This window comes from Muntiacus reevesi, chromosome 3 (assembly GCF_963930625.1).
Source record: "Muntiacus reevesi chromosome 3, mMunRee1.1, whole genome shotgun sequence".
In the NCBI taxonomy this organism is placed as follows: Eukaryota; Metazoa; Chordata; class Mammalia; order Artiodactyla; family Cervidae; genus Muntiacus; species Muntiacus reevesi.
In genome coordinates this window covers 205,352,348-205,366,631 of record NC_089251.1, presented here as the reverse complement: position 1 = coordinate 205,366,631, position 14,284 = coordinate 205,352,348, and the positions used below count along the sequence as shown (strand labels likewise).

Here is a 14,284-nt window from a genome sequence, read left to right as displayed (position 1 = left end):
TGGAGACTCACATTCATTTCAACTCAAAATGAATTATTAAATAGGTTTCTGAAAGCTCTCCGAATCAATGAAAAAGCTGGAATTCCAAGAGGGAGAAATGAACAGGAGCCGTGAGGGGTCAGTCTTTGTTGAACACAGGATATTTTTAAGAAAATTTGTTTGCAATGCCACAGGAAAATATGATTACGATCCTGCAACTGGCAGCTACATCAGTCTTACAAAGAACCTACCAGGATTTGATTCCATGTCTCTCTGATATTTTCTGCACTTTTGCTTTTATTTTTATTTTTCATTGATGGAGGAGCCTGATAGGCTACAGTCGGGTTGCAAAGAGTCGGACATGACCGAGTGACTTCACTTTCACTTTCAAGTCCTACTGCCATGACACACATTAGGCAGTAGCGTTTCTCACTAAATTAATATCCTCTACATTTGGTTTTATTTTTCTTTACTGGCCACATCTACATTAATTTGTGTATGCTTGTATTTGAGTGGAACTTTAGGTCATAAGATCTTGCTTTTTGTCCTCAAAACTTAGCACAGTGTCTAGCATATAAACAATTCCAAATGCATGTTTGATATATAATGAAGGACTAGAAAAAAGGTAATATTACAAGAAGATGGAATGGGGAAAGAACAATAAAAAAGAAACCTGAGTAGAGGAAGAAGTGAATCCTCAATGACTGGACAGTATAATTCTCTAGCATGCTGATGCATATAAATCAGCACATTAAGACTTTTTAAAATATTGTAATAATGTTGATTGTCTTCAATGGATCCCAGTTTATTAAGTATTTTTAATTGATTTTTCAGCAATTTCCAAAATGATCAATTTATCATACAGTCTTCTCTTACCCTAAATGAGTTTTAGGGTAGCCAAGAGATAGTCTTTTGTTACATATCATTGATGGAGTTGGTTTTCAGCTAACTTTTATCTGGTATCCATTTTTCTCCTAAAAAAAAAAAAAAAAATCCATGAATAAAAGTGCTTTGGAACTGAGAAGTGACTTACCTAATTATGAATCTAAGACAAAGGGATATATTTCACTTCTTTGAGAATGTGTAATGTTCTGTAAAGGTTTTAAGAAATAAGAACTCTTTGAAAGGGCTTCCTCATATGAATAATTACAAATTGCAAGAATCAGAGTTCTCTGATAGTGATTCTATCTCTAGAATGTCAGGTACTGGTGCAAAAGTGACATGAATGATTTGAGTGAGTTATTCTATCCCAGAGATGCTCCTGCAGAGAAATGAAAGCAGTATTCTATAAGCGACAGACAGATTTATTCAAAACCAAAATGTCAGAGGTAATCAAACTTTAACTTGTGCTCATAGCTTTACTTTGCATTACATAAATGGGCACTCAGAATTTATTACATACTGGCAAATTAAGGAAACAGAATTTTTATAAAGTTGAATGATACACTGTGGCTTTAGTAAAATATTGATAATCTTTATGATAGCATTTTCAATGAATAATGATTACTAATACATTCTGCATATTTTTTTCTTTTTCTTTGTTTAACATACATACAGCAAATATGCAGACTTGATTCTTGTGAACAATTCCATTTTCACAGTGCCCAGAGGAAAAACAGACATCATTCATATGTCAGAAACCCTGTTTTGCTCTTAACTAGTGTTACCAACCCAAATGTGTTTGCTGACCCACCACACAGCAAAGCCAATCTACTGACACTGAATTGTTGCAAAGGAAAGTATAGCATTTATTTATAGGATGCCAAGCAAATAGAATTGGCTGCTAATCCTCAAAAGACCAGAACTCCTTGATAGCTTTCAGGGAACAGTTTTTGAAGGCAGCATTTGGGGTGAGGATTTCAGCTTATGGAATTTCTTCTGATTGGTTGTGTAAGGGTAACAGGGTGATCTTTCAGGAATCAGAATCATCAAATTTCTGGTTCCAAGCATTCTGGTTTCTATGTGCTTTGGTTAGCATATAGTCAGTCACCACCTTCCACTTGGGTAGGGTTCTTAACTTCTGTTCAGTACAGTTCAGTCATTCAGTCTTGTCTGACTCTTTGCAACACCATGGGCTGCAGCACACCAGCCTTCCCTGTCCATCAGCAACTCCCAAGGCTTGCTCAAATTCATGTCCTTCGAGTCGGTGATGCCATCCAATCATCCATTTCATCCTCTGGTATCCCCTTTTCTCCCTGCCTTCAGTCTTTCCCAGCATTAGGTTCTCTACCAATGAATCCGTTCTTCGTATAAGGTGGCCAAAGTATTGGAGTTTCAGCTTCAGCTTCAGTCCTTCCAATGAATATTCAGGACTGATTTCCTTTAGGATTGAGTGGTTTGATCTCCTTGCAGTCCAAGGGACTCTCAAGAGTCTTCTCCAACACCACAGTTCAAAAGCATCAATTCTTCGGTGCTCAGCTTTATTTATAGTCCAACTCTCACATCCATACATGACTATTGGAAAAACCATAGCTTTGACTAGATAGACCTTTGTTGGCAAAGTAATGTCTCTGCTTTTAAATATGCTGTCTACATTGGTCATAGTTTTTCTTCCAAGGAGCAAGCGTCTTTTAATTTCATGGTTGCAGTCACTATCTGCTGTGATTTTCGAGCCCCCCAAAATAAAGTCTGTCACTGTTTCCACTGTTTCCCCATCTATTTGCTGTGAAGTGATGGGACCAGATGCCATGATCTTAGTTTTCTGAATGTTGAGTTTTAAGCTAGTTTTTCACTCTCCTCCTTCACTTTCATCAAGAGGCTCTTTAGTTCCTCTCCACTTTCTGCCATAAGGATGGTGTCATCTACATATCTGAGGTTATTGATATTTCTCCTGGCAATCTTGATTCCAGCTAGTGCTTCCTGCAGCCCAGCATTTCACATGATGTATGCTGCATATAAGTTAAATAAAGAGGATGACAATATATAGCCTTGATGTACTCCTTTCCCATTTTAGAACCAGTCTGTTTTTCCATGTCCAGGTCTAACTGTTGCTTCTTGACCTGCATACAGATTTCTCAAGAGATAGGTCAGATGGTCTGGTATTCCCATCTCTTGAAGAATTTTCCAGTTTGTTGTGATCCACACAGTCAAATACTTTGACGTAGTCAACAAAGCAGAAGTATATTTTTTTTCTGGAACTCTGTTACATTTTTGATGATACAATGGATGTTGGCAATTTGATCTATGGTACTTCTGCCTTTTGTAAATCTAACTTCTTTGGTGCAACTGAAAGATATATATGTGTTTAAGGTGGCTAACTGGTAAAAAGTGATATGTACATAATTATGTGATTTAATAATGTCCCTATGACAGATGTTTTTATTTATTTAAAAATGATAACATCTGTCTCTAATAATGACTTCATACCACAGCAAAATCTTTTTTGTGTTGTTTAATTCCAAAATTGCATTGCATTAAACCCACTTTAATAACACATATTTAATTTACTCCAGTGTAAATTATTTAAGAGACTGATAAACTTGCATGTTTAAAAATTAAATCTATTCTTGATAAAGTAAAAGGCAAAGATACCACACAAATTCTGGAGCTACTATTGGACCAGGAAATATAATCAATTTAGAGAATGGTTAATAGGCCAGGAGCCAAAAGGAGCCAAGGATATGGTTTGGTGAATGTTCACATTCTCTTAGGGCAGGACAAAAGATAAAAATTGCCTATAATTTGAAGGGTATGAAACTAGTGTTAAAAGCTTCAAGAATTGACTCTGGAAAGTGAAACATAACAAGATCCAATGAGACATACTAAATATGGGCACTAGTGTTTGCCAACATCTTAGACATAAGCAGGAAGTTATCTGTTGACAATTTGTCATATGATATCAATTTGTCATCCATTTGACAATTATCATCCCTATTAAGAAGAATATTTGAATTATCATCTACCATTTCCCCTTTACAGTCTTTCATTGCCAACAATTATTTTCCTAAGTAGGGCTTCCAGGGTAACTCAGCAGGTAAAGAATCTGCCTGCCATGCAGGAGACCCCGGTTCAATTCCTCTGTTGGAAAGATCCCCTGGAAGAGGGCATGGCAACCCACTCCAGTATTCTTGCCTAGAGAACCCTCATGGACAGAGGAGCCTGGAAGGGTACAGTCCATGGGGTTGCAAAGAGTCAAGATGACTGAGCAACTAAACACAGCATAGCATTTTCCTAAGTAACCTCCTACTCACTCACCTGTTTATAAACAACTTGATGCTGTCAATTACCAAAAAAACAGAGTTCAAACTTTGGTCTAGTATTCAAGTTGTTCTATGATTTGGACCATCTTAACTTTTAGAGCAACCACAGGTGTATAGAAATATATTTGAATCTTACAGAAACATTCTCCTTAACATTCCCATAGTTGTCCAGTTTTGGCTTTAGCTCATTCTGTTCCCTCAGTCTAAAGTTTCTTCCTCTCCACCTTCCCAATCCTACGGAATCACTTTTTGTCCTTAATGACACAATTTAAACTCAGTAATCTTTAAAAGTCTGTATGAACCAATTCCCCCACACTGACTCCTGATGCTCATTGCTAAGCACTGTAATGTGTGTTTTTCCTCCTTTGGGTTTCAGAAATTTACCCACCTGTCTTTCACATAAAATTGTAATCTTCTTGGAGACAAGGACTACACATTAAAATTTTTTTATAACCCAGGCATACTTAGCTAGAGTTCTTTCTAACAACAAATTGCAAATTGGCTTTTAAAAGTTTGAGTAATTTATTTTACTTATACGGAACATATATATGTTTTATCTAGGATATTTTATTAATTTCAACATTGTTCCCAGAAAGCAAGCCATAGTAGAAGGCAACCCCCATCCTATCCCAACTTGGCTATAACTATAGATTCGCTTAAACTATTACAACACATGGGGATTTTTTGAATGATCTAGTTTACTTATTTAAAATTATCATAAAAATAATTAAAATCAGTGAAGGTGGGATAGCTTTGCAGTAATATTTCAGCTAAAATAGGTGTAACTTTCAGTTATATTTCTGTTTTATTCTGATGTTTTTTTCAATTAAATTGACTGAAAGTTTGTAATAGTCTGCACTTACAAGTTTGTAGTAGGCATTGTCTTGGATTAAATCAGTCACAGTAGGGTAATTTACATTGCAGTTGTTCTCACACTCAAAATCTTAATAACTTTTAACTTCAAATGAACTTTAGATGTTCATTTCTTGCCATATGTCCATCACAATTTGGCTGGGATGGGGAAGGAATTTATTTCATACCTCTTCACCCAGAAATCCTGGCATCAGGGGCAGCCACCACTGAAGCATTACTGGGGTTGTGGCAGCAGGGAAGAGAAGGCGGAAAACTGAAAATGAGCTCTTAAAGACTCCTGCACTACAACGGCACATACCGTGATTAATCACTTGGTGATGAGTAGTATCAATTAATGTATTGATTAGAATAATTTCTTGGGTCATTTATTGCATACTTCTCATTTTGTCATGATTCCACACATAATATTTCAACTGTATTCCTGTTGCTTTTGTGGTGACTTTACCAGTTTTGAATTATTTTGTAAGTGTATTAAGGCCATAGATTTTGAAGAACTGGACAGTTGGCTTGCTCTATTAACTGAAAAGTTAACTGGTCAAATAGACATCGCTGACTCAATGGATGTGAGTTTGAGCAAACTCTTGAAGATGGTGAAGGGCAGGGAAACCTGGCATGCTGCAGTCCATGGGGTCACGGAGTCAGACACAGCTGAGCAACTGAACAACAACTATTTAGGGGGCTTATTGAAAGAACTGATCAATCAAAAATATTATGATAATTTAATCAATAGTATATGGATAAATGACATTAGTATTTGCCATATTTTCAATGTGGTTTAAATCTACTCACAGCCCTTGATGATTGTCACTTGGATCCAGCATAGCTTCATCAGTGGGCCCAAGTAGTACCTGGGAGTATTTGCAGCTCCTATATTGCTAAGATAGTGATGAGAGTTTGTGATTATTATTTGAAACTAATATAATTCAAGGCAAAAACTTTGGTAATTTTAAAAGGCTTAGGATATTATAAAAGTACATTTTCATAAAGCTAGCCACTAATTTTTGTCCAGAGATAAAAGATATTAGGGACATCCCTTGGTATTGCAGCTTCTAGCAAATGGTGTTAAAATTCTAATTCCATATTGCTTGTTCTTTTACATTGAAGCAGATGTCAATTTCATATGGATTTTGAATATCATCCAATCTGTTCTTCAAATATAAATGTAATTACTGGTCAATGGTTTTGGATAATTCATACATCTGCTGAAATCATGGAGATTTTATTAATTATTTTGACTTAGAGTTTGTTCCCTTCAAAAAGCTGAGAATTTGGAGCAATATTACATTGGGTAAAATCACCCTTACTTTTGATAATAGTCACATGTGCTTATAGAGTCTGGGTGTGGATAATCTGAATTTCTGTTTACTTACAAGTACTGATAGAAGATTCTGGTGCAAAAAGAGAATTCCCTCCACCTAAAAATAATTTTGTGTTTCTATGTCATATACTGTTTGTGAAAGGCAAAGGGGGGTAGTATGTGTTTATGTAAAGGTTAACCTTTAATGACTGTAATAAAGTTAATGTTATTTCTCAGTTATGAGATGTTGTTAAAGTCATAAAAAACAACTTCCATCCAGTTTTAAGTTACCTGAGATATAGTTCTCAAACCTTTGCCTAAGTGTGACCCATATACCTTAATAATAAGCTTATTTCTTATATTCTTATCACTTAAAACTTTCTAAGTGAAGTGAAAGTAGTGAATATCATTTGTTAATACTTCTTGCTATCCTCCTAATAATACTACCACTACTGCTATAACTATTCGTAATACATAGTCAACATAATATAATTATCCTAAGAGTCAAAATTTGGGTTAATTTATTCATCAGCTGAAGCGTAACCCTAAAAGGTTTTAATTTGATTTAGAATCTGCAATGCTGCAAAGGTGTAAGATGTTGAACCAAATTATCTTGGATGAAGTCAGCCTTGCTTCTAGTAATAGCTACATGTGTTATATGTTCTACATTCATCTAGTTTCTTCTTCACATCAACTCTCTAAAGTAGTTGTGAGATATCCACATCTTATAAAAGAGAGAAATGAAATTTGGAAAGCTTAAGCAAATTATCAAAGTTATCTGGATTTTAAATTTAGGCTTCCTGATTATAAAACACATGTTTCAGTTCAGTTCAGTTGCTCAGTCGTGTCTGACTCTTTGTGACCCCATGAATCGCAGCACACCAGGCCTCCCTGTCCAACACTAACTCCCGGAGTTTACTCAAACTCATGTCCATCGAGTCGGTGTTGCCATCCAGTCATCTCATCCTCTGTCGTCCCCTTCTCCTCCTGCCCCCAATCCCTCCCAGCATCAAGGTCTTTTCCAATGAGTCAGCTCTTTGGGTGAGGTGGCCAAAGTATTGGAGTTTCAGCTTCAACATCAGTCCTTCCAATGAACACCCAGGACTGATCTCCTAGGATGGACTGGTTGGATCTCCTCGCAGTCCAAGGGACTCTTAAGAGTCTTCTCCAACACCACAGTTCAAAAGCATCAATTCTACGGCGCTCAGCTTTCCTTATAGTCCAACTCTCACATCCATACATGACCACTGGAAAAACCATAGCCTTGACTAGATGGGCCTTTGTTGGTAAAGTAATGTCTCTGCTTTCTAGGTTGGCCTAGATATAGATATGCTATCTAGGTTGGCCATAACTTTCCTTCCAAGGAGTAAGTGTCTTTTAATTTCATGGCTGCAATCACCATCTGCAGTGATTTTGGAGCCCAAAAAAGTAAAGTCTGACACGATTTCCACTGTTTCCCCATCTATTTGCCATGAAGTGATGGGACCAGATGCCATGATCTTCGTTTTCTGAATGTTAAGTTTTAAGCCAACTTTTTCATTCTCATCTTTCACTTTCATCAAGAGGCTTTTCAGTTCCTCTTCACTTTCTGCCATAAGGGTGGTGTCATCTGCATATCCGAGGTTATTGATATTTCTCCCGGCAATCTTGATTCCAGCTTGTGCTTCTTCCAGCCCAGCATTTCTCATGATGTACTCTGCATGTAAGTTAAATAAGCAGGGTGACAATATACAGCCTTAACGTACTCCTTTTCCTATTTGGAAAGAGTGTGTGGTTCCGTGTCCAGTTCTAACTGTTGCTTCCTGACGTGCATACAGGTTTCTCAAGAGGCAGGTCAGGTGGTCTAGTATTCCCATCTCTTTCAGAGTTTTGCACAGTTTGTTGTGATCCACATAGTCAAAGACTTTGGCATAGTCAATAAAGCAGATATAGATGTTTTTCTGGAATTCTCTTGCTTTTTTGATGATCCAGTGGGTGTTGGCAATTTGAACTCTGGTTCCTCTGCCTTCTCTAAAACCAGCTTGAACATCTGGAAGTTCACGGTTCACATATTGCTAAAGCCTGGCTTGGAGAATTTTGAGCATCACTCTACTAGTGTGTGAGATGAGTGCAATTGTGCAGTAGTTTGAGCATTCTTTGGGATTGCGTTTTTTGAGATTGGAATGAAAACTGACCTTTTCCATTCCTGTGGCCACTGCTGTGTTTTCCAAATTTGCTGTCATATTGAGTGCAGCACTTTCACAGCATCATCTTTCAGGATTTGAAATATCTCAACTGGAATTCCATCACCTCACTAGCTTTGTTCATAGTGATGCTTTCTAAGGTTCACTTGACTTCACATTTCAGGATGTCTGGCTCTAGGTGAGTGATCACACCATCGTGATTATCTGGGTCATGAAGATCTTTTTTGTACAGTTCTTCTGTTTATTCTTGCCACCTCTTCTTAATATCTTCTGCTTCTGTTAGGTCCGTACCATTTCTGTCCTTTATCTAACCTATCTTTGCATGACATGTTCCCTTGGTATCTCTAATTTTCTTGAAGAGATTTCTAGTCTTTCCCATTCTGTTGTTTTCCTCTATTTCTTTGCATTGGTTGCTGAGGAAGCCTTTCTTATCTCTCCTTGCTATTCTTTGGAACTCTGCATTCAAATGGGAATATCTTTGCTTTCCCTTTTGCTTTTCACTTCTCTTCTTTTCAGAGCTATTTGTAAGGCCTCCTCAGATAACCATTTTGCTTTTTTGCATTTCTTTTCCATGGAGATGCTCTTGATCCCTGTCTCTTGTACAATGTCATGAACCTCCTACATCTATTATTTCCACCCCCCCACCCACCCCCAGCAATTCTTGTTCTTATCTTGGCATACTCACCTGTTGTAATATAAACAACAAGTGGTGGTGGATTTAGTCTGAGCCACCAGGGAAGCCCTAACTAAATACACTTACTGTTAAATGCTTGCTCACCAGAATCAAAGTAGAATATCAATAAAATATTCTGGTTATTAAGATTGCCTTCATCATTACGCACATCAAGTATTAAAATCTAAGATCTCTAGACAGTTATTTCAGATGTTCTTTTGTTTGCCCTATCTACAATCATGTAATGATCCTACAGCCTGCTGGAACACATAGGGACTAGTCCATCTTTCACCTTCTTAGAAGAATGTCAATCTAAATAGCAATTTACCTTTCACTGAACAATATTCTACTCCCCCAAACATGCGGATGAAACATGGTTCTGTAACAGTTATATCAGCACATAGACCAACAGTTTGAAATATTTAGCATTAAAAATATTTTAAACTGAATTATAGATAATTTTATTCTGAATTATCTCTAGTAAAGACATATATTTAAGCATGGATTGATATTGTTTAATTTCTACTGATGCTCCTTTGTTGGTACTGCTGTTGTTGTTAATGATGATGCTGATATTATTGAAAGACTTCCAATGTTTTGGAAGAATCTGTAATGTATTCATATTAAAACTCTTTCCTGAATCCTCAAGCACAAGTTTATTATTATTGCTTCCCTATTTAAGAAAGAATTACCAGGGAAGTTTGGGGTATAAACAGGTGTGTTCCACTTTACAATTTGAGGGAACCTTGTCATGTTTCCTTTCATCGATGAATCTGTGAGTTGAACTGGATAGAATGAGAGAGATTTTCTAAATATTATTTCATTGATCACCTATGTATTTTTTTGATAAAAGACCCCAACTTGAAGTTTTTCTTGAATTTTGCTGTTACCAAAATTGTATCTAGTACAGTTATCCGTCTCTTGAAAAAGTGAAAGTCACTCAGTCGTATCCGACTCTTTGCAATCCCATGGACTGTAGCCTGCCAGGCTCCTCTGTTCATGAAATTCTCCAGGCAAGAGTACTGGAGTGGGTTGCCATTTCCTTCTCCAGGATCAATCTATTAAGTATGCAAAATAGTAGCTTCCCTAGTAGCTCAGTTGGTAAAGAATCTGCCTGCAACGCAGGAGACCCAGCTTCCATCCCTGGGTAGGGAAGATCCCCCAGAGAAGGAAATGAAAATCCACTCCAGTACTCTTGCCTAGAGAATCCCATGGACAGAGGAGCCTGGCAGGCTACAGTCTATGGGATCGAAAAGAATCGGACATGACTCTGTGATTAGTCTCTTAATTAAGCAAAATATTACCTCAAACCTAGATCAATTTTGTGCTATGAGATAAAGATTATTAAGTAGATGAAACATTGTTGTTGAAAATGTGGATTTAGATGCTTCAATACCTAGTACCATATAATTTATAAATCGTAACTGGGTATTGATATGATAGGGAAAGAAACAGCCATTAATAAGTGAAAGCAATGAAAAAATATGCGTTAAATAAAAACAAATTAAAAGCAAATAAGTAATGAAATAGTTATTCAGCTAATATTCTGCTATATGAAAGTGAAAAAAAAAGGTGTCCTAATATTTTTGGTTTATTTGCATGTTTTCTGATCCAGATTTACATTTTTGAAAATAATATCTACTATCAACCTGATATAAAAAGTAGTTCGTTGAGACTGACATCTTCTGGAAAAGAAGGAATTATTTTTAACGGAATTGCTGACTGGTTATATGAAGGTGAGTTGAATAAATTTAGTTTCAAAAGCATACAAATGACATATTTTTGTATAATCTATAAGAAAAATCTGTTCATTCTGGAGCAATACTTAGAGCACTATTTCTTCTCATTTCCTCTCAAAATTGCCTTCATGCTTTCATATCTTTGTATTTGCTCATATTCTGACTGGTTATGATTTACATGTTTCCATGTTTAAGACATACGTATGTATGTGTATATATATATAAATACACACACATATTGTTCAGGTTAAATAGATCTTATGCATGGTATTATTGAAGCATAACCTTTGAGAAAAAGGAAGTCACCAAGAATCAAGAGATAGTAACCCTAAAAATAATCTGGGATTTCAATTATTTTTCCACTATTAAATGGGGAAATTTATACAGCTTTTCAAGCAATGAAGTGCCAAGATTATATCTTCCTCATAAATAGATCATTTTAGCTACAGTGTAAAGCTGGAATTGAATAGCAAAATGAAACATTGAACAACCAGAAGTCTTTTCTTATGTTCTATCAAGAGAGGATGAGCAATGGGACTAGGGTTAAAGCAGTAAAAGTAAAGAAGATTCTAAAATTGATGAGGCAGTCATATAGGTAGATCTTAATGTTTAAATGGATGAAATGAGTTGAAGAAGTCAGGAATCATTCTTCGCCTTCTGGTTGGATCACCAGTAAATAAACAGTGGTAGCAGACACAGTGAGCAGACGTTCAGAAGGAAGACTTGACTCAGCAGAAGAGGAATAATTTAGTGGGAACACTGGTGCTTCACAGTGCTCTGGCATGCTCACTGGGCGACAAAATAGGATCCTTTACAGAAGAAATTTTGAATCAACTGGGAGTAAACTTAATGTACAATGTCCTGAATTGATCATTGATCAAGATGATTCAGGCCTCCGTCTTTTAGGAAAAGCTTCATGTAGTTTATGGAATTATATATTTGAGGAAATTGTAAGGAGGTAAATCAAAGACCATTATTTGAGAAATAGAGTTACTTTCTTAATTAGAGAATAGAAACCTATATACTGGGGCTGAAACTGAACAATGTGTTGGGTAAGGGCAGGACCAATGGGTAGCAAAAACTTTCAAACTGCACAGTAGGTCTGACACTTTCCAAAAAACAGGGAAATGGGAAAATTATGGTTTTTGCCATTCAAATTAAAGTTACACCTTTGGTCATATGTTCTATGTATGTTAGGAAATTTCAGATATGCTGTGTGAGGTAATTCTTACAATCCTAGTGTATTACTTATTGAAGAAACCAAGACTCAGGGAGGATAGGTAACTTGGGCAAGAACTCAGCTTCACAGGGCAGAGCTGATACTTGAATGTGTGTCTTCAAAGCCAGTGCTTCATCCTGGGCTACTCTGTCTGCTACAGTGGAAGGCCTTTCACTGTTCTCTAAAGGATGATATACATTTTGGACATAAGGCATTAGATTTCCCTGGTCTGTTTCATCAACCAGACTCTGAACCCTACTGTCTGTGGACTTACCTCAACTCTTGCTTCATTTCCAAATGAAAGGACCCTACCGAGGGAATCTGTATCAAGGTCTGGCAGAGGGGTTTAGGCAATTCAGATGTTGTTGAGTTTTCCTTCAACATTTTGCCTGCCATCCCCAATCTATGCTTCAAGAGTCCCACATAGAACTTAGTAATAATATAATATAACTTACTATTGCTCAGTCGGACACAACTGAGTGATTGAACTGAATTATCATTTTACTTGTCCAATGTGCTATCAGCTCCCAGAATCCAGACCTTCTCTTTTCCCTTCAATATACTCATGAAAAGACAGTACTTTCTGTTAGGAATGTATATGATCTTTAATGGGGGCTTCCCGGGTGGCTCGGTGGTAAAGCATCTGCCTGCAGTGCAGAAGACACTGGTTTGATCCCTGGGTTGAGAAGATCCCCTGGAGGAGGAAATGGCAACCCACTCTAGTACTCTTGCCTGGAGAATCCCATGGACAGAGGAGCCTGGTGGGCTACAGTCCGTGGGGTTGCAAAGAGTCAGACACGACTGGAAACTGAGCATGCGTGATTTTTAATAGCATGTGCGTGATACTCTACTATGGAAATGTCTTTTTATTACTTTGCAGAAATCAACTACAATATGAATTAGTGTGTGTGGGAAACCCAGGAAGTAACAGACACCATTTCCACTTACTTTTTTAAAACTTGAAATGTACCTTCTATAATTACAGGAAAAAAAACAGTTTAGAAGAGTCACATTAAAGATAATAAAATGTTTAAAGGCAAATTTTAAGTGCATTAATTTTTAGGGCTTAATTTTTTAAGGCCAAACCAATGTGTGAGTGTGGCTGTTGCTTCCAACCACCATCACTAAAGTGGAGTCTTTAAAAGTCTTTTAAAAGTGCAATTGTTTCCATGTCTAGTATTATTCAATTCCTAAGTAAAGTAAAAGCAAATAAAATATAATGTGTTTTAAAGAGTTGGTGAAGTTTAGAAGAAAAATAGAACTTTGTGCTAAAAATGAAGCATTTTAAATATAATATACACAAAGCACCTCAAATCTTATTCATATAAATTGACACATTTAACTAAATAAAGTATCAGACCAATGTTTTGTTTAAAAAGGTAGAGTTCACAGTTGCCAAGTTTACAAATTTGAAAGCTTCTATAAAGTATTGAAACTATTAGATAGAAACAAAAAATGACTTAAGTTCTATTATTTGAACATATAGAGTAATGAAATGAATATGCCTACATGATTTACAAATATATTTTAGAATCTCATACTTTAAAGTAATCCTTCTTTGAAATTCAATTCAACAGTTATTGAGCACATATATCTGTTAGGCATTATCTGAGAGCAATATCATGAGGAATATGAGATTCTATGTTTTGGATATTTCCAACTTAGTGAAGTGAAAGGCTGTAAACAGCTATTAAATAATGAACCATCTGGAGCATGGTAAAATAGAAATACAGCTATTGTTGTTCAGTTACTAAGTCACGTCCAACTCTTTGTGACCCCGTGGACTGCAGCACAGCAGGTCTCCCTGTCCCTCACTATATCCCAGAGTTTGCCCAAGTTCATGTCTATTAGATCAGTGATACTATCCAACCACCTCATCCTCTCCCTCCCTCTTCTTTTCCCTTCAGTCTTTCCCAGCATCAGTGTCTTTTCCAGGGAATCAGGTCTTTGTGTTAGGTGGCTGAAGTATTGGAGTTTCAGCTTCAGCATCAGTCCTTTCAATGAATGTTCAAGGTTGATTTCCTTAAGGATTGACTGGTTTGATCTCCTTGCTGTGCAAGGCACTCTCAAGAGTCTTCTCCAGTACCACAATTCAAAAGCATCAATTCTTTGGCCCTCAACC

At 36.7% G+C, this 14,284-nt stretch overlaps 1 protein-coding gene across 1 annotated transcript in view; it reads left to right on the top strand.

Moving 5' to 3' along the window:
* The window catches only part of DPP10 (dipeptidyl peptidase like 10), a 707,061-nt gene that overhangs the window by 564,900 nt on the left and 127,877 nt on the right, over positions 1 to 14,284 (top strand). The window contains exon 8 of the mRNA XM_065927825.1: positions 10,820 to 10,940. Coding sequence (XP_065783897.1) covers positions 10,820 to 10,940 — 121 coding nt within the window. The remainder of the gene's footprint in view (positions 1 to 10,819; positions 10,941 to 14,284) is intronic.